Source organism: Pinus tabuliformis, chromosome X, assembly GCF_031772625.1.
Source record: "Pinus tabuliformis cultivar Carrire ecotype Pingquan chromosome X, CPIR1, whole genome shotgun sequence".
In the NCBI taxonomy this organism is placed as follows: domain Eukaryota; kingdom Viridiplantae; phylum Streptophyta; class Pinopsida; order Pinales; family Pinaceae; genus Pinus; species Pinus tabuliformis.
Genome location: NC_142308.1, coordinates 61928229 through 61948973, shown reverse-complemented (window position 1 = coordinate 61948973; position 20745 = coordinate 61928229). Strand labels below are relative to the sequence as shown.

The following is a 20745-nucleotide window of genomic DNA, read 5'->3' as shown; positions in this document are numbered from 1 at the left end:
TGGATCCAAGAGAGTTAGGATATTCTCTGAGCTCTCAAGGATAATATGGCTACAGCGCAAAACCAGCAGAAGCAGTATGCTGACAGGGGTTGGGTGGAGAGACAGTTTGAGGTAGGGGACTTGGTCTACCTGCGATTACAGCCATACCGACAGTCATCACTGAAGCAGAAGGGGGCTAAGAAGCTCAAGCCCCGCTTTTATGGGCCATACAGGGTGATACGCAGGATTGGACAAGTTGCGTAGGAGTTGGAGCTGCCCCAAGGAAGCAAGATTCATAACGTCTTTCATGTGTCATGCCTGAAGAAGGCATTGGAGCAGCATGTGACAGTGACAGATGAGCTACCACCCACAGATGATGAGGGTCATTTGGTGTTGCAGCCAGAGGCTATTATTGATACCCGGGAGAGGCAGCCGCAGAGCAGGACGGTCCGGGAATTCTTGGTGAGGTGGAAGAATTTACCGGATGAGGATGCCACTTGGGAGAGTGAGAAAATTTTGCAGCATCCATCACTTTAGTTGCTTGAGGACAAGCAACATTTTGCCGAGGGAGACTGTAATATTCCTAATTAGCCATGGCTAATTGGAATATTCAATTTTGCTCGATTTTGCCTTCTATAGTTATTTATAAATAAAAAGGTGAGGAAAGGGGGACATAACTCACTTTTCGAATAAAGTCACTCCCTAGTAGCACAACGTTGTAACTTAAAACGGGAGCCAAGGGGGCCAAAGGACCACGTAGAGAAGGGGGCCCACGTAGACACTTGGAGGGACTGCGCAAATGGAGAGGAGCATGGAGCAAGAGAGAGGCTACGTTGGAGGAGGTGGGCCTTAAGGTTTGATAGAGGCCAATGCTATAGAGAGAGGAGCCTCCTCATTTTGGCATTCGATTATGTTGCATTTGAGCTAGTCACTTCGACTTAGAGCACGCTGGTTGTTTAGCCTGTCTGCAGCACTGTTTAGTGCATCGAGTGTCTCCGTTCGGAGATCTCACCCTTAGCCTCGGGGTACTTCGAGTGCCTGCTCGGGCAAGGTAATTACATCAGTCTTTTGCAAGAGGAACGATCTTTGGAGTTGAGGAGGAACAGAGCATTTTTTATGACTACGCAGTCTTGAGAGAGGAGGACGCAGTCTCTTTGGGTAGGAGTTCCAGATTGGGCTTTTGTGGAGGATTTGAGCTGGGAGATTGAGCAAGGGATCATCCCTTGCATATTGGAGGATTTTGGCAGAGTTTCGAGCAGAGTTTTGGAGGGTTCTATTCAGTGGCAGCGCAGAGCCTTGAGGGATAGCGTAGATCCTCAAGGGGGTGATTTTCGGGGGTTGGCTATTTTAGAAAAGCTTTCTGGGTTTTTCTGGGTTTATTGAGCAGAGGTTGATTCCAAAGTTTCAGCATTTTCTGAGGAGGGGAACAGCCCCAAATCCTCACTTGATTCCATGTAGTAACAATAGCACAACAGTTCTCCTGCAGCTTGGATGCAGTTCAGAGAGAGGCCATTTCTTTACCATTTTGGGGGTATTTCTTCACTTGCCTTGTGCAAGTCGAGGTGCTATCTTCCTGATCACCTCCTGTACTCTTTCCATTACTCAGTATAATAAAATGGCTTAGCATTTCTCTCTGCATTTCTTGAGTATCTGCTTATATTCCATGTATACTTTATTGTATGTTGCATCACTGTTACTTTCATCTCTTGAGCTTTCCGGCTCCCGTATCACATGTGTGTTATCTAGTTAGAGTTTGATTGGGTTTGAGGGATATCCCTGAAAAGGGATATTACAGAGTCTTAACCCGCATCCATTTGAAAACATGTCAAATTTCTTTTTTCGAGCAGCATGTACCCATATGAGCACACTTTTATATCCAACTCTTTCTGCAAGATTCTTGTAGATATGAACCTTACCCTAGAGAAGAGTTACCTAAAACATGCAAAACTTTGCTTCCATACAATCGTATAGCCATCTTTCTTGAATGAGCTTGTTTCTTATAGGTTTCTTTTCCCAAGAGTGGAAAGACTTTCATTATGCCTTTCACACTGTAACTTGGTCATCTGCATTCCTTCATCCTTCAAGAGTATTGTTTCCATACTAGATGGAATATATACTAGTCATGCCATAATGCTTCTTCCAAGAACCTTTCAAAATGATGGTTCTTATAGGATCTTTGATCCATCATTGCAAAATGACTACCTCTAACATGATGTTAGAAAATGCTCGGGTGAACAATAATATGCAATATGCTCCCAATCTTCTCATTCTTGAAAAACTAGATGATTCCTATGAAAGAAATTTAATCAAGTAGACTCTAATTCTTCTACTATCACATGCTTCTATCTATGATGCCAAAACAAGACTCTTCTAGAGTATACAACAGTCCATGCTACTCTACTTTCTACTTAATAAAAGAAAGACAAAATTTATAAAGAACCTGATAGAGATGAGGCTTCCTTCAGTAGTAGAGATCTTTGGGATCTTCTCCTTTCGGCTTCTTCTCGAGTTCTCCCTTTTCTTCTGCTATGTGAGCTTCACTTCTTTACTTTATTTTGTTGGTTTGCTTCTTTGGACAGTCCCTCTTAAAGTGTCCATACACATTGCATCGAAAGCATTGAATCTTGGACATGTCTGTCTTTTTCTTGGACTTTCCAAACTTCCCTTTCTTTAACTTCTTGGACCTTGCAATAAAGGCTTGAGACCTTTCATTTGATTCGGTGTCATCCTTTGCCTTGATCCTAGATTCTTCCAAGATACATTGAGCCCACAATTCATCAAAAGGTGTAGTATCCTTCTTAGAGTAGATACTAGTTGCAAAACTGCTCCAATCAAGTGGCAAAGCATTTAATACACAAATGGTCATTTCAAAGTCAGAAATAGTTTCCCCAAGCCCTTGCAATTGGTCTCTTATTTGTGAGATCTTCATAAGATAGGTGGCCATGTCTTCATCCTTTGATTTCCTTATTCTATATAGTTGATTCCTCAAGGAAATCTTTTGACCTGATGTACTTATAGAGTACAACTTTACCAACTTATCATACATAGCCTTGGATGTCTTCAAATCAACAACAAAGGGAACAAGATGATCTTTAATGGATTCAACAATGATCCTTTGTGCCCTCACTTCTCCCTTCTTGTATTTTGCTAATTCTTGAGTCTTATCTTTGCTTGGTTCAGCAACTTCAACAAGAACATATTCCATGACTTCTTAGAGTAGATACTAGTTGCAAAAATGCTCCAATCAGGTGGCAAAGCATTTAATACACAAATGGTCATTTCAGAGTCACAAATAGTTTCCCCATGCCCTTGCAATTGGTCTCTTATTTGTGAGATCTTCATAAGATAGGTAGCCCCGTCTTCATCCGTTGATTTCCCTATTCTATATAGTTGATTCCTTAAGGAAATATTTTGACCTAATGTACTTAAAGAGTACAACTTTACCAACTTATCATACATAGCCTTGGATGTCTTCAAATCAACAACAAAGGGAACAAGATGATCTTTAATGTATTCAACAATGGTTCTTTGTGCCCTCACTTCTCCCTTCTTGTATTTTACTAATTCTTGAGTCTTATCTTTGCTTGGCTCAGCAACTTCAACAAGAACATATTCCATGACTTCTTAGAGTAGATACTAGTTGCAAAACTGCTCCAATCAGGTGGAAAAGCATTTAATACACAAATGGTCATTTCAGAGTCAGAAACAATTTCCCCAAGCCCTTGCAATTGGTCTCTTATTTGTGAGATCTTCGTAAGATAGCTAGCCCTGTCTTCATCCTTTGATTTCCTTATTCTATATAGTTGATTCCTTAAGGAAATCTTTTGACCTTATGTACTTATAGAGTACAACTTTACCAACTTATCATACATAGCCTTGGATGTCTTCAAATTAACAACAAAGGGAACAAGATGATCTTTAATGGATTCAACAATGATCCTTTGTGCCCTCACTTATCCCTTCTTGTATTTTGCTAATTCTTGAGTCTTATCTTTGCTTGGTTCAGCAACTTCACCAAGAACATATTCCATGACTTCATTTTCTGTGAGTGCCAAATCAATCCTCTTCTTCCATGCTAGGAAATTTGTTGATCCAACGAGCTTGTTTCTTTCCTTGCAAAATGTAGCCATATGATCTGTAGATTGAGACATAGAAAACAATATGACACTTAATTGTCAACTAAGACTTCAGCCCTCTCCTTCTTGAGGATGTCCCCAACTATGTCTTCAAGGAGACTTCAATTATGCCCTAGAATGATGATTTCTAGTGTTAAATTATGGTATGTTCTATGCTTATAACAGTTTACTTCTTTTTCTTATTATATTCCACCGATTAGCAATCACATGTACATAAAGTAAAGTGCAGATAGAACATTAAACGATCGACATAAAACAAGCCAAGACAAGAGACACAAGATGTGGCGGCTAGCCAGGGACAAACCCCACAATGTGTGGGGAAACCCTTTGATCAAATCTTCTTTTATCTTCAATAATTCAGCAGAGAGAAATAGTACAATAAATCTGATTCATATCAGCAGTAGCAAACCCTAGATCAGTAGCATCAGCATCAGCAGATTCATTATCAAACTAGGGCAGACCATATCTCACAAACCGACAGTCGGATTGACTTCATTCCACCACCAAAAGTTGCGGCTTTCAAAGGAGGTTCAGATGAACCTACAGTGCAGTTCCAAAGAGGAGATCTTCTAGGCCGCGCAAGTCAATCTTTACTTCTGCAGTTGCAGCTTCAGTTTCAGCAGTTTCCGGCTTCAAACTAGGGCAGTCGATATCTTGCAAACCGTTCGTCGGATTGACTTCATTCCACCACCAAAAGTTGCGGCTTTCAAAGGAGGTTCAGATGATGAGTTCTTCTTCAATGAAGGCTTGATGTAGTTCTCTTTCTTCTAGGTCAATAGGTCTTCTTTTTTCCTTGTGTCCTTCTGCAAGCAAACCCTTCAAGACAATCTTCCAGATGCCTTCTCTTGTTCACCTTAGCTCTGATACCATGTTGGAGAATGCAGTAGGAAAAATATTAATTCAAATTCTCCTTAGCTTTAATAATTGCTTGTGAACTTTATTTATCTTCTTGTGTTTCTTTATTAGATCTTTTCATCAAACAATTATTAAGAGCAAAAGCAATAAAGACAATGGACACAGAAATTAGGCTCCAAGCTAGGGAAAAACCCCTCCAAGGGGAAAAACCCAATAATCTCTTCTCTTCTTATAGAATCTGCTTCAAATGAGAAAACCAAGACCCAAAACCCTAGACCAAGTCCTCCTCCAAGCACCAAGTCAACCCTCCAAGAAGCCCTTCCAATTAGGTTAGAGATCAACAAAGACAACAAGAGTTAATCTTACTTCAACCAACTTCCTGCGTCAACTTCGGCCACCAGCTTCAACCTGCAACTTTGGCCCTGTAGTAGTTGCAGAAAATCCTAAGTTTGTCACGTGTCAACTCTTCAAGAAGACTTCCTTCAAATAGGCGAAGGTCTCCAAAGTCAAACTAGGCCAAATCAGAGTATTCATCTCTCCTGCAACTTGGATCTGCAATTCAGCGTCCTACAACTTGGACCTGCAATTTTCGGCCTTCCTTGAAGCTGCAAAAGCCCTAATTTCACACGTGTGAGAGAACAAGGCCCAAAAACATACTTTCTTCTTTATTCTTGAGTTCTACTTGCTTTCTAGACCTTCGATCTTGCTTCCTTGATGCTTCTTGCTTTAGATCGAACTTCCTGATGAGAGAGATCGAATAGGTTATCAAATGAGGTCAAAGTTACCTGTATTTATAGCCATTTTATGAGGTTGAATAGCCTCTTCTATGCCAACTTGTCACTGCCAGGGCCGACTTGTGCTTGGAGGTTCCTAGGACTTTCTAGACTCAAAATTAATATCTTTTACATGTTACAACTTACCCAATAGGGTCTTATACAAATAAAATGACTCTCGACTCAAGAAAAATATTATTTTGACATGACATACTCTAGAAGCATGATGAACATGCTTGACCTAGAAGACCATCAAAATGAAGCATGAAACCCATGCTTAAAAATAATATTTTCGTTTCTTCTTTTTCTTGTAACATAAGATATACATAATGATTTGAGTACATTGAAAATTATGAAGACAGAAACTAAATACATTTTCCAACATGTTTTTCTATTTTTCAAGTGAAATAAGTGAACAGAGTCCATATGGCTCTTGTACAGAACCAATCGGAGCCACGGAAATTGTCATTTCCAGTTTGAAATCATGGTACTATTGATATAAGTTTCTGGATATATGTTGTGCACGAATTTACTGATGTCCTACATTTCGAGTGGTCTCACCACCCATCACGGTACTACCAGAAACACCCTGAAGCCAGTTCGACTGGCCTATTCAACCAGTTCTGATCCGGTTATGAATCATGATAGCATTGATGGCAACATTAAGGGCATAACTACTAGTAGATGGACCAAATACAATTCCCATTTCCAATCTTTAGCCTATGCATTGAACCCAGAATAGTATGATGAGCATTACTTGACAAAATATGAGGGTAAAAAGAATGCCCCAAACAAAGATAAGGTGGCCAATGGATTTATAGCAGAAATTACTAGAGTTTGTCCCACTCCAATGGAGCTCTCAGAGATAAAGCAATGTTCCACCAAGTCTCCAAGATGGGGGGACACGGGAACGAGGAGAAGCACATTGGGGACGTGTGGGAGCACCCCCAAATTTTAGGGAAATTCAGGGGGGATAGGGAGACATCAGGGTATATATATATATATCAAATTCAATAATGAAATACATTGATTCCAATCGACACCCACAATTCATGTAATCTTGAGGATTTCCTAATGCCATCTTCATAAAAATAACCTTGTGACTTAGCTTGTGATTCACTCAAAAAGTAATAAAGTACAACAGCATAAAATAGTAATTCCACATACCATGTCTAAGTCACTAGAAGACAAAGTAGAGCAAAGTAGAGCATGTGACCATGTTACAGCTAACAAGACTATTGTAAGAATATTATAACTGATAATACATCAGATGACACATTGGATATAAAATCATAGATAATAACATAAAATTATATAAAAATCACGAACACCGACATAAATACTCTCTTGATTGAAAGACAATGACAGACTATGGGATAATCCTGACTGAGAGGATATTTTCTAAAGCCACAAAGCTTTCCAAAAGAGAACTGACCTTCGTATAGATAATTCTTGAGATTCATGATATTCATCCTGACCAATACCAACAGAAAAGCGAGCGGCCAACTCCATTAGCAAAGCAGAGAAAAGGAGCAAAACTGTAGCACAACCAAAAGTTGTGTCATTATCTATGACAATAAGCTTTAACAGGACAAAAGATTATTATATTCTTGAAAGGCTAGTCAAAGAAAAAGAACGATCTGTACAAGGTCCTAATCTGGCCATTGCAACTGCAAGCAGCGATCCACAAAGTTGTCCTAGAGTAGCACCAGCACCCACAAACCCAAACAATCTAGAACCTGACTGAATGTATAAGAAGTTAGAACATGATCAGCAACTAAAATCAGAGATGATGATGTCATCACTTCAATAAGCAAAAAATTTGCCGTATCACTTAAGGATAAAGAGTTTGACTGAATGTAAAACGACATAATCAATAACTAAATTTGAATATGATGATAGCTGATGTCATTAGCTCGATTACTCAAGGAAAGTTTTGTGCATATGTTAAACATACCTCACTGTTTGTCAAATCTATTACCCGTGCCCATGTGGCTGAGATGGTGAAAAGATTCATAAGTGAAACCTAAAACAGAAAGGATAAGGTTCCAGTCAGCCTTAGATAAGATGCAATGAAGTGTCTTGCCAAAACTACGAGAAAGAAATAATCCCAGCATGTGAAAAATGCTCTCCTTAATGAATGGCATTACTTTAAATTAAAATTTACCCAGAGGTATAAGCTGATTCTCAATGAAATATAATACCATCCAAGATCCTCCAAACCTCTACTATCTATTGATTTTCTCTCTGGTGCATCGATCTCTTCTGTGGCGTCGTGTAGAAAGGCCAATTTCAATGAATCCTAAATAGCAGTACATCTATTTTAATTTCAATGAATCCTGAATAGCAGTACATCTATTTTAATTTCAAATATAGAGCTAGATAATGGAGCCTCTGAGGGTAACAAGCTATAATACATATAAAAGCAATGAACCAATGTAAACAAAACATGTATTGTGGCCCATTAACTCATCAGTCTCACCGTAGCAAAGTAAGGAGATGATGTAATTGACAAGCCAGAGTACAGCACAAAGAAAAGAACAAGGGAAGCACCAAAGAATCTGTGTATCAACATTAAAGCCTGTGATAAAAACAATTGTCTGTCAGATAAATAAAGACAAAAAGATGGTAAAATTACGAAAAACATTAATTTTACTCATCACTAGGTTGATGAAAGAATTAAACCATATTAATGTCTAATTCCTGGCCAAAAGTCATCAATGGGGCTGATAAACAAATATAATATCTATTACAAAGGGTAGATATTGGTTAAATAAACATCTATAGATATTAGAGCTACTCGGCAGCACACTAAGTCATCTGGTTCAAGTTCGTGTTTGAGTTCAGCTATCTTGAAATTCAACAATCAAAATTTTGGTGGTAAAATTCGTCATTAAGTTTGAGAAACTATAAAATTAAAAAATATATATAGAACAAAATTCAATACTCATTAAGCACATGAGAAAAATGAAAATCACCTGCCAATAAACATATATTTCAAAAAAAAATCACCTGCCATGAAAAATAACATTAAAATGTTTCACAAAATTCAGCATCTAAAAAGAAAATTAGAACAGGACCACAAGTTTTATTCTTGGTGTTCGTGTGGCCAACTTGTACATCAAAAGGCTCTAAATCATGAAGAGCAGTTGGGGTAGCGAAGCCACTAGATATGATGAGATAAGATAATTTTATTAATGTCAAACAAATGATCACAAAAGTAGGTCAATGGGACTGAAAATACATCAAGTGTGAGTACATTGTGAGAGTGCAAAAGCAACTCCTAGATAATCTCAAAAGAAAAGATAATAATAGCTAAAGAAAAAGTACAGCATAGATAAGTATCTAACTAAGCTAATCACTAGGTCTAGCCAACACCAAAAGATACATATATAGCAACACAATGGGGGGCCAAGGGGGACATTTGAGGATGATGTAAAGATCTCCAACGCCTAATGACTAAGCGCAAAGGGGGCAATTGGGGTACTAGGTCACTCTTAGAGTACTTGGGCACCATGGTGGGATTTGATTGTATGGTCATAGGTGAACATTGGAGCAAGGTAGCCCTACTCTCCTTTAATCCAATTTTGAAGGAAAGAAACTCTAGATAGTTCTCTAGCTACTCAACTAGGGTTGGGTGGTGCTCTAACAACTAAGAAACACCATGCACTACCTCTCTGGAGTTGGTCAAGTTGTCACTATGACGATGCGCAGTCTAATGACTGGCCTGACACCTTCAATCCAACCTCAATGATATTAGTCGAACTCCCTAGAGGGAGGTCGCAGGGAGACCCGAGGTCTCAGCACTCCCTAGTCTAAGTACTCTAGAAGTCTTCCTATCTCTAGTTGCCCTAAGCTAATGAAGCAACATGAAAGTATGAGGTATTCTTCCTAGTGGTCCCATGGCAAGGTCGGGTGTGCAAGAGCATAGATTTGTGGTTGAATATCTCCCTAATGAAGAGGGATAGGCATCTTTGATTATGATATCAGAGAGATTTTGTACATAGTACAACTAGAAAATCGGAAATCCAATCTAATCATGGAATACAGTGATTAATTTCCACCCAAACTCTGTGAGATCCAACCTGGAACTAGCCCAAAGTAATCCTAAGTCAATGCATCCAATGTCTATGTGTGTATGGGTGGTTGATCATAATGCCATCCACAACTCCAAGAAATTCTTAATGTAGAAAGACAACTTTGGGCACAAGCTCTCCAATGTTTGAGGTGAGAGAAGGAATGGTGTCTAAAGAAGACATAGTAGTCTCCCTCTAAATTTGACACCTTTCATTTCCGATTTCCATCTTTTTGCTTTTGACTTGTTATAGTTTTTCTCTGAATGAACGATAATGTCATCAACAACTCCAAGAAGTGCTTAATGCAGAAAGACATCTTTGGGCATAGGATATTCAATGTTTGAGGTGAGAAAAGGAATTGTGGCTAAAGAAGGCATAGTGGTATTCCTCCAAATTTCTCGCCTTTCATTTCTAGTTTGTTAATTTTCCTACAAACCTAGCACCTGACACTTAATTCCTACCAAAGTTAATAGATCTAGTGATTAAATGCACAACTAGGTTCATTAACACATTTAAACTTTCGTAGAAGCACAACCTATCTCAATCACAATTATACAGATTTTTGCCCAATCACAATTCTTCATTAAAATAACCTCGGAGCTTACTCGGAATCCTATCCTAGGAAAATGGCCCAACTAAGAAAATACAAAAATATAAATGCCTTGGATCTGATACAAGATATTAGTGCTTGATCTCCTTAGAAAATTTAGATCTCCAGGATCCCTCCTGTACTTCCTTGGACCCGACACTCTAAAGTATCACACTCCTCCTCCTGAGGCTAGTGTCTCTATATGGTGTGTCTTCTCCCTCTCCCCATCCTTGCTTTTACAACTTTGCATTGAGCTAAATCACTACCCCTAATGTCCAAAGTGATTAACAACCAAGATTAGATCTTGACTCACTTGAGATCAATGGCTGAGATTAGAACAAAAACACTAAAGTAAATTTCTTTACTTTTCCTAAGTTTACATTAGCTCAATGAGCCAACATAATACTTATGTGCTTTTCCTAAGTTACAAAGCAACTTGCTCAACCTAGAGCAAGTATCCTAGAGAGAACTTGTGGGCAGCTTCTGCACGCCTAGACACTTAGGCATGTCTAGAAGTACCTTCCCGAGCTACAAACATCAACACTCCCTCTTACATGACAAGGAATGTCTTTCTACCCTCTGGAAATGTCTTCAATTTTGGACCTATATCTGCTACCTTCGTTACTCCCTCTAGACTGGAAGCCTTATTTGCCACCTAGTTTAGAAACATCCTCAAGTCCAACTCCCCTTGGCATTGTTCCTAGAAGCCTCCTGCTCCTAAACATCCTGTGAGGTCATCTAGTACCAAAAGACCTTCTTGATAGACTGGGAAGAGTCTATTGACTACTGCTCCCCTCCTAAGCCTAAAGGTTGACACCCTCTGAGTTTCTCATCCTTTGAAGCCTCTCGCTCCTTGTTCTCTATCATTGCAATGCTTCTCGCAATTGCTCCTATGATAAGTTCGTCTAGCACAAATGCTCTGCCTCTTCTTGTGACCCCTGTACTAAGTCTTTCTAGCACCCAAAAGAATGTTACTAGTTATAGATCTGCAAAGATATTCCTTGTGGGATTATCTTAATACTTTGAGACGCCCACTAAAATCCATTACCAATCCCCCAGCTAGAAAAGTCTCCCTCTCTCCCTCTGAGGGTTGACCCCTGCCAATCTTATTGGTTGTTGGTGTTGTACTTAGTACCTACTATTGGCTACTATCAGCTTAGCCAATGACTGTTGGCTCATGCTTGTTGCGACAAATCCAATACCCAAAATTTAATTGGCCATAACATCCTACAGCTAGTCAATCATGCCTAACGCATCACTCTATCTATAGCAAGATCCTTCACACTACTATGTGGTGTTAGAAAATCAGAAAGGCAGAAAGATTCTCTTATGTTGATAATTACGTGTGATATTCTTGTAGTCATACTAAATTTCTTTATGTTCTCCTTTTATTTTCTTTCATCAAGTAATCTTCAAATCAAAACATGATAATCAACGACACTAGATTTAGGCACTCAGCCAAGGCTAAAACCCCTCTATTGGGGAAAACCCAGTAATACTCTTTCACTAATAGATTCAAATCAAGTGGAGACAAACAAAGACCTTAGACCTAATCAAAAGCCTTCCTCCTCCACCAAGTCAGCCTTCGAAGATGATTCTGCAAACTTCAGTAGTTTCCTCTTGCCTCCCAGCTTCAACCCAACAATAACACAAAAACTTTGGCACCCAGCTTCCAGAATTTCGTCCCTAATACAGTTTTGAAATTTCGGCCTCCCCAACAACCCAGAAACTTTGCACGTGTGGTAGTAGAGAGAGAAAATTCAACTTCTTTTGCTTGAAAAAGACTTCCTTCTCCTTCGCTAGGTTTTCCTTCTTAAGGATATCGCTCTCTTTTTTTTCTCCAGCTACTGCAAATCGAACTTGTTTGTGATATGCTCCAAATGAGGTTGAGTTGTTGCCTTTATATAGTGGATTTTGCCTCCCAATTAGGCCGACTTGTCCAAGTTGAGGCCGACTTGTTGGAGGACTATAAGACCTAATTTATATCAAAATAAATTTCTTTCTTGATAGATAAAGCCCAAGAAGGGTCTTTTGCATGATGACAAAGACAAGGACTCTTGACATAAACCCTAGAAGCCTACAATGGAGGCTTTGACCTAAAAATCATTGACCCAAGCATGAAACCCATGCTTTAGTAAGTCAATTTCCTTTACTTCCTTTACAATGAAATTCCTTTTTCTTTCTTTTGACAAAAACATTACATTATGACTCAAATACAATAATGAAGACTGATTCTAGTTACATTTTTCAATACTCCCTCTTAACTAGGGAGGCATTCATAATTACATATATACATAGCTACATGGAAGATCTCAAAATGATGTGCTCTATGAAGAGTCACAGCACATGTAGTGCTACAAGTTAGATACTTGACCAGGGTATCTAATCGAGTGGGACTAAGGTGTGTTCTAAGCTTCAGCCTCTATAAGTACCATCAAGCTTATGCTCTAACACCAACCCAGGGATCTAGGTGTGTATCCAAGGTCAGAGCTCTATGACCAACGCCACCCTCCCTACTTCTGGATCTAGACATCAACACATACGTCAGCCAACTGTCCTCCCAACCATCTTGTCACCCCAAGATGCTTTATCTCTCCTAATCAACTCAATCAGATATATATCCACCAATCCAAGCATGCTTCAAACGTTCAACATTTTTACGGAGAGATCCTACACAATCACAACCCTAATCAGTAATAAACCTTAAAATATATATACAAGTAAACACAAACCTTCGGGGTCCTTAATCATTCTAATGTTACTTATATGATCATCAAGTTATCCAAACACAACTTCAAATACAGCTTCTTTCAGTAGCACCAAATACAGCTTCAGTACTTCTCAACTCTTTTGTTTGCAAATCTATCTGTAGTATGTTCATTCATTCTTAAGTTTCATTCTTTCTTCAAGGTATTTACTATGAATGTCATAATATGTCCTCCCTCTTAACTGGGGAGATATACCCTTTCTTCTATCTAAGCTCCCTCTCAACTCAACAATTTCCTTCTTTTATAGCATTGGAGAGACTTTAACCTTTCAAGGCTTCATGTCATCAAGGTCATCAATATCATCATCATTCTTATAGCTTCCTTCATCATGCTCATTATTATTATCATCTTCAATTATGAACATCTTCAACATCTTGAAGATTATGTACCTGCAAAACTTTAATAACAAGTACAACCAAATACAAATATACAGAAGCATGAAGTCAACTATATCAAAATCATGTTATTACAATGGAAGCATCAAAACATTCAAGCTTTAGACATCAAATACCTAAACCTAGTTAGGTTCATAATTAGCAAGGGTCACATCTTTTATATACTAGACTTCAACATCTTGCTAGGGTTTTGTCATAAACCATAGACTCCATCTACGAGACATAAAGCCTTAGATATCAGCAACTCAATCAAAATATCAATCTAATCATAAAGTTTCAACAATGTGCTTTTAGAATTACATATCAAACTCTACTAGGGTTTGTTGCAAACCCTAGATTTCATCATCAAAACTAAATCATATCAATAATCGAAAACAATATATTTCTAGGATTTCATTATCATGCCCTAGAATATCAATCTCTACTAGGGTTTTGTTACAAACCCTAGATTTCAAAAACTAAAACATGAATATCAACAATTAAGTTAGCATACCAGCATTTCATCTCTAGGATTTCGTTGTTATTTCCTTATATCAATTTCTTTCTAAGTTGTAAACCCTATATGCAAACATCAAATTCCAAAATTAGATAACAATTTTGACTAGGCTAGGGTTTCGATCATACCGAAGAATATACACAAATATCCATTTCTACGATTTTATATTGACTATTATAAGGGTTTAGTCATAATACCTAATATACCAAACCCTAAGAAAAACTAGGGTTTATAGACATCAACAACAAACCCCAAACGGCTAAGGTTTTACCATAACATTCCTATTAAGAGAGTAGGATTTCAACAAGAGATCTACACTTTATCAATAAACCCTAAAGAGGTTAGGGTTTCATCATTAGCATACCCTAAGCATTGAAAGGCTAGGGTTTATAGTGAACCCTAAAGGTAAGGATTTCGTCAAAATGAGCAAACAGCAAGAGATAGAGTGATAAGGGTAGATTCAATCTAAAGATTAATCACCCAAAAAAGAATCCTTATGATTCAAAACCCTACACATGAGAGAGTTAGTAACATGAAGCAAATTTCAAAATGAAGAATATCCATTCCTTTTTATACAACAAGTTAAATCAAATCAAACATACCTTGAGTTGTTCTTTAACAAACCTTATAGAGTTTCTTCAGAAACATGCTTACTTTTTAAGTCTTTCCTTGAAGGTTCCTCCATAACGCTTATGCATTCCTGCAAACTTTCCTTCTAAAGAAAATACAAAGAAATGATTATGCGTATGTAATACATATAAATCTAGGTGTGTGGAGGAAATCAAACATGAAAAAGGAAACAAAGAATAATATACTTATCATTTGGTAAAATGCCGAAGGCTCCCTCTTAATTCAATCTTTTTGAAGGATACCTACAACTTACCAAAACAATTCAAAATATTTTAACAAGATATATTGGATCCACGAACTCTAGAAATCAAAACATAGAAGAAAACATTACAAAACTTAAAGTAGAACGATATGCAAGGAATAGCATTCCTAAGAGACTTTAGAAAATAAGTCTATGACTTCGTATTTTTCGGCCTTATTCTTCTTTGGTAGAGCTTCATCAACAACATTTGCATGTTCTCTTTCTCTCCTTTTATTCCTTGGATTTTCAAGACATTGACTCTTGTAATGTCCCATCTTATGACAATCGTCACATTCAATCTTTGATAGATCAACCTTCTTCTTTGGTCCTCTGAATTTATTGTATCCTCCCTTCTTCTAATTAGTAGAGTATGCATTGGAGGTGTTGTCCTCAACTTCTTCCTGCTCATTATTTTCTAAAGAAATGTGAGCTTCTTGACTGCAAGCATTCCACATTTGTTCAAAGAATGGTGCGTCCTTCTAGCTACTAATACCTGATGCAAAAGAGCTACATGATTTTGGTAGACCTAATAGTGCAGCAATTACAAGTTCCTTTTTTGGTATAGCTTCATCAATGGCTTGTAGTTCATCTCTTATTCAGGAGATCCTCACAAAATATGAAGAAACAGTATCATATTTTGTCATCTTCATTGTTCTTAGTTCATTCTTGAGATTGGCTATCTGTCCAATGTTCTTGATGGTGAATAGTTTGGAGAAAGTTTCATACATCCGTTGAGCAGTGTCTATGTTGGATATGTAGGGGATTAAATTGTCTTTTACTCGATCCATTATTACATTCATGACCAAGATGTCTATTTCCTTATACTTTTCCTTTCTGCATCATTTGTTGGTTTGGCAACTTTTCCTAGAACAAAATCCAATACTTTGTGCTCAACAAGGATGAGATCTATCCTCTTCTTCCATGATTTATAGTTGGAGGCTCCTTCTAGCTTATTTTCAGTGTTCATTGTCATGTCTTCTTTTCTTGATATAGATAGTAGGCCTTCCTCTTCTTATATGATCATTTTTCTTTGACCCCTTTTAATAGATCTTCAAGCTGCCTTTTTCTTTCCTTCTTTACCTTAGCTCTGATACCATGTTAGAAAATCAGATAGGCAAAAAGATTCTCTTATGTTGATAATTACTTGTGATATTCTTGTATTCTTATCAACTTTCCTTATGTTAATCTTTTATCTTCTTTCATCAAGCAATCATGAAATCAAAACATGAAGATCAACGACACCAAATATAGGCACTCAACCAGGGCTAAAACCCCTCTATAGGGGAAAACCCAATCAAACTCTTCCACTAATAAATTCAAATCAAGTTGAGACAAACCAAGACCTTAGACGTGATCAAAAGACCATCCTCCTGCACCAAGTCAGCCTTCCAAGATGATTCTGCAAACTTCAGTGGCCTCCTCTTGCCTCCCACCTTCAACCCAGCAACAACACAGAATTTTCAGCCCCCAACTTCCAAAATTTCGGCTCTACTGCAAATCTGACCCCAACAAACCAGAAACTTCGCACGTGTGGTAGTAGAGAGAGAAAATTCGACTTCTTTTACATGACAAGACGTCCTTCTCCTTCGCTAGGTTTTCTTTCTTCTTCTTAAGGATTTCACTCTCTTTTCTTCTTCCACAGCGACTGCAAATCGAACTTGTTTGTGATATGCTACAAATGAGGTCGAGTTGTTGCCTTTATATAGTGGATTTTGCCTCCCAATTAGGCTGACTTGTCCAGGTTGAGGCCAACTTGGTGGAGGAGGCTTATAAGACCTAATTTATATCAAAATAAATTTATTTCTTGATAGATAAAGCCCAAGTAAGGGTCTTTTACAGGATGACAGAGACAAGGACTCTTAACATAAACCCTATAAGCCTATAATGGACGCTTTGACCTAAAAATCATTGACCCAAGCATGAAACCCATGCTTTAATAAGTCAATTTCTTTTACAATAAAATTCCTTTTTCTTTCTTTTGACAAATACATTGCATTATGACTCAAATAAATTATGAAGGCCAACACTAGTTACATTTTTCAACATGTGGCGCCACATACACCAGACCTTGTCGCTCCCTCTACAAGTCTAACCTATTGGTTGTGATGTTGCAGCCCTCAGTAGATTTGGATCATTTATCCCCACTCATGCTTTGTGGCTCGAGCTGCTCCAACTGTTGACTATGGTTCCTTGTCCCCAAGCGCGTTTTGATCAAGTAGCAATGTTCTCCTTTCCCAATTTGTCGTTGTTGAAGAATCTAGGGCACATGTAGTTAATGAGATTCTTCTTGATTTGATAATTATTTGTGAGGCATTTTTAATTTTCCTATTAGCACAATATTCTCTTTGACATTATTAGAGTGTGTGTTTCTTATTTCATCAAATAGCTACCAAAAACAAAGAGACAAGAACACAAGATGTTGGCATTCTGCCAAGGCCAAAACCTCTCCCTCTTGGACAGGAAAACCCGCACATAATTCTTCTTATAGAGATTCCAATTGACGAACACCAAGACCATGACCCTTGACTTACTATGCCACTCCAAGACCAAGACACCAATCCTCTTCTTTGTCACTATTGAGATAATCATCATTGTTGCACCACTGAGGTCATCATCAAGATCTTCACTGTTGCTGCAACATCTTTGCACTTTCATCGAGGTCTTAATTGTACCACCGATATCTTCTTAAGGTCTGCACCTAGGCCCACCGAGGTCATGACTGTTGCTCCTTCGTTGTGATCATAACCTTGTGACAGAGTCTCCATTGAGATCATATCTATGCTTATGATCATGACTGCAGAGAGTGTTACTATAGGACCTTCTTTTCCGAATTATGCCGAGACTGTGTAGACTGATGTGGGATCTCTGAGATTCTTGTCATCACTGCTATGCCAAGATGATACTGTCTAGAATGATGAGATAGAGTGTTCCCCTCTTGCACTGAAACCCTTATCATCATACTTATGCCAAGAATGTTACTATTTCTGTAGCACTCATCTGAAGCTACAGTGATGCCATCCAAAGTTTGAGCCTTATGCGAAGATAGATAGTCCTGTACCCATCCTAAATCCGAGTTCCTGTACCTCCGAAGTTGCACAGATACTTATCCAAAATTCTATGTTTTTGTGGTGACTCTACTGCGTATTTATAGGTGTTATGCCTCCATAATAAGCCGACATGTCATTTTTATATACTTTGAGGCTGACTTAACTCGATCTCTTCATCGTTTTGTTGGCAGTCTTCTTCTTTGGAAGATGGTGCTTGTCCTGGAGGGCTACTTGACACTAGGTTGACCCATATTCATGTTCCAAAAGAGCTCTTTAACATGACTTTGATTCTTTGGCTTTCCTAGACCTATGGAATGAGAAAGAAACTCATTCGAATAATTTACAAAAATAATATTTCTTTTTCTTGATAAGTACAAAGATCAAAATTACATTTACAAATACCGAACCTAGTTACACTTTCTTCAAGACACCCTCTTAACTAGGGAGGTATTTACAAAGGTACTTGGTCATTCTCAATCTGAAGAATTTCTCATAAGAAGAATCAGATTGGTAACCCATTTGTTATAGCATCATAGTGACCAACATTGTTTATAGCAAGGCCTTGACTAATAGCTCTATCTCTCATAAGATCAGAGCACAATGTTGGTGAGACCAATGCTTTATACACACCTTTATCGTTGTCTCTCAAGGTACATACCCACCTGGGTGTTCAGTGAGTATGACCTTCTAGGACTATTCTTATCTTGGGTTCCCAACCCTCAAGGAATATTAGTCCTCTTGCCTACTCTTATCTTTGAAGCCCTACACATCCTAAAAGAGCATCGAATGCCAGATGATTACCCAATCCTCCATTCTTTCTTCCCAGGTGAAGACAAGAATGTTGTGTCTATCATTGTCTACATTTCCATTCATGGCCTTCAACTAGACTTAAAGTTGTTAGTCCTGGTCTAGTGCATGACACATGAGATAGAAAAACACAATTGTCACTCCTTTTTAATCAGGGGTGATCTAATCCAAGCTCCCTCTTGATCAAGGACATGTCAGAGCTCTGTCTTAGCTAGGGACTCTTCTATACATCAGTAACTTCTTCTTCGTGGGTCCTTCAGCTACTTGATCAACTTTTCTCCATGATGTCACGAAAGTTAGTCGAGTTTCTTTCTTGTAGGGCAACAGTCATTGATCACTTTCCTTCTTAGTTCGTCATGTCATTCCTTTCTTCATGGAAAGTGGCCTTCTTCATATCTGGAACCTTCATCATATGACTATTCCTTTCTCATCATGCTTCTTCCATTCATCACATGCATGCTAGTTGTACTTCTAAGTAGCCCTGCATGAAGTTATCCATATATTATTCAAGAAATCAAATATATCATTAAATCAAATTGTACCTTACTAGGTGGCTCTTCATCATGACATTTTTCTGTAGGTATCAGCATCTTGCATTCATGTTGACACATCTCCCAAAGATATCCATTGTCAAGGGTCTACATCTTTTCCATCGAGTCTTCATATACTTCTGGGAGATTTTCTAGTCAAGACTTCTTGATCTTTTTGGATGTTGATTGCCTTCATCAGGGTTGCATATCTCACGATCTCTTCCTACTTTACGCATTCCATTCCCAGGTGCCTTTGGGAGTTTTCTAATCAGAGTTATGTAATTGTAGTCAACCACCTCATATTTCATATGAGGACATATTATGTTGATTTCATCTAGTGTGACTTATGTCTTTCTGCATCCTTTCAGAGGAGGAGATCCTTTTCCTTCGATCATGCTTCTCAAGATAGAAGTATTGATCTGCAACCATACGACATGACATTATAAAACTTAAATACAAGTATACATACCTCATTTTACCTTTAGGTTGTCCAGGCTTCTTTCAGCAGCTTCCTTGATTGAAAGATCTTCAACCCCTTGAACTGCTCTTACGTCATCATATCATTATTCATGAACTCCACAGGTTGGAGTTTCTATTGAAACACTTGCTTCATCCCTGGATCAGTGAATCTTCTAGTGAAGATTCCATCAAAGAATCTTGAGGATCTTAAAGATCCCTATCTAGCAGATGTTTCCCTTTTGTTGCATGATGAGCATTCTTCAAATGTTTGAGTTCTGCAAAGTTGTTTCCTACAACTTTCCTTCTTTCATAGAAACCCTAAGTTGTTGACAGAGGTATCTTACTTATCCTCGTGATCATAGTCACCCTCGTGATGATGTCACGAGATCTTGTTTCTAATACTTCCATAATGTTACACCACATCCTATAACATATTGTAGTCACATTCTATGCAGGATCTAGGAGCCCAGAAAGAGACTTTATAGAGAGAGGCTAACTTAAAGAATTATACTCCCTCTTATCATGGAATCCATTCAGCTCCTTCCATCCTAACCAGTAGCATGAATTTTCTTTTTCTCCTCTATTTGATATTGTCCTTTAAGGACCATCTTTTCTTCTTCCAGCTTCTTTTAAGTCTCCAATATTATCTATGTGAGAGGACTTTAAAAGTTTCTTCTCATGAATTCAAAGGAGACCTATTTCAATGACTTCACCTATCTATAAAGACTAAGACTATCCTCCTTATACAAGGACCAACATATCGATTTGTACAATGAAGTCATTTAAATCAAAGATAGATCATAACCATGAAAGATACTTACTTGGCACATGAAGAGGAGATCCTTACCTTGATGCTTCTTTGAATGAGATTCTTGCTAGAGCATTATTGAAAACCTCTTACCAAGATTCCTTGCACTGTCCAGTACCAAACATGACAAAAACTGCTCCAGACTATATGTTATTA

The 20745-nt window shown here is 38.2% G+C and overlaps 1 protein-coding gene across 4 annotated transcripts in view; it reads right to left on the bottom strand.

Annotated features, from left to right (window-relative positions):
• Window positions 1-20745, bottom strand: part of LOC149138329 (TLC ATP/ADP transporter) — a 272205-nt gene that overhangs the window by 107822 nt on the left and 143638 nt on the right. For all 4 annotated transcript variants that reach the window (XM_089447588.1, XM_089447586.1, XM_089447585.1 and 1 more), the window contains 5 exons: window positions 8226-8324; window positions 7911-8045; window positions 7701-7769; window positions 7390-7486; window positions 7179-7281 (listed from right to left, as the gene is read on the bottom strand). In XM_089447588.1, coding sequence (XP_089303714.1) covers window positions 7179-7281; window positions 7390-7486; window positions 7701-7769; window positions 7911-8045; window positions 8226-8324 — 503 coding nt within the window. The remainder of the gene's footprint in view (window positions 1-7178; window positions 7282-7389; window positions 7487-7700; window positions 7770-7910; window positions 8046-8225; window positions 8325-20745) is intronic.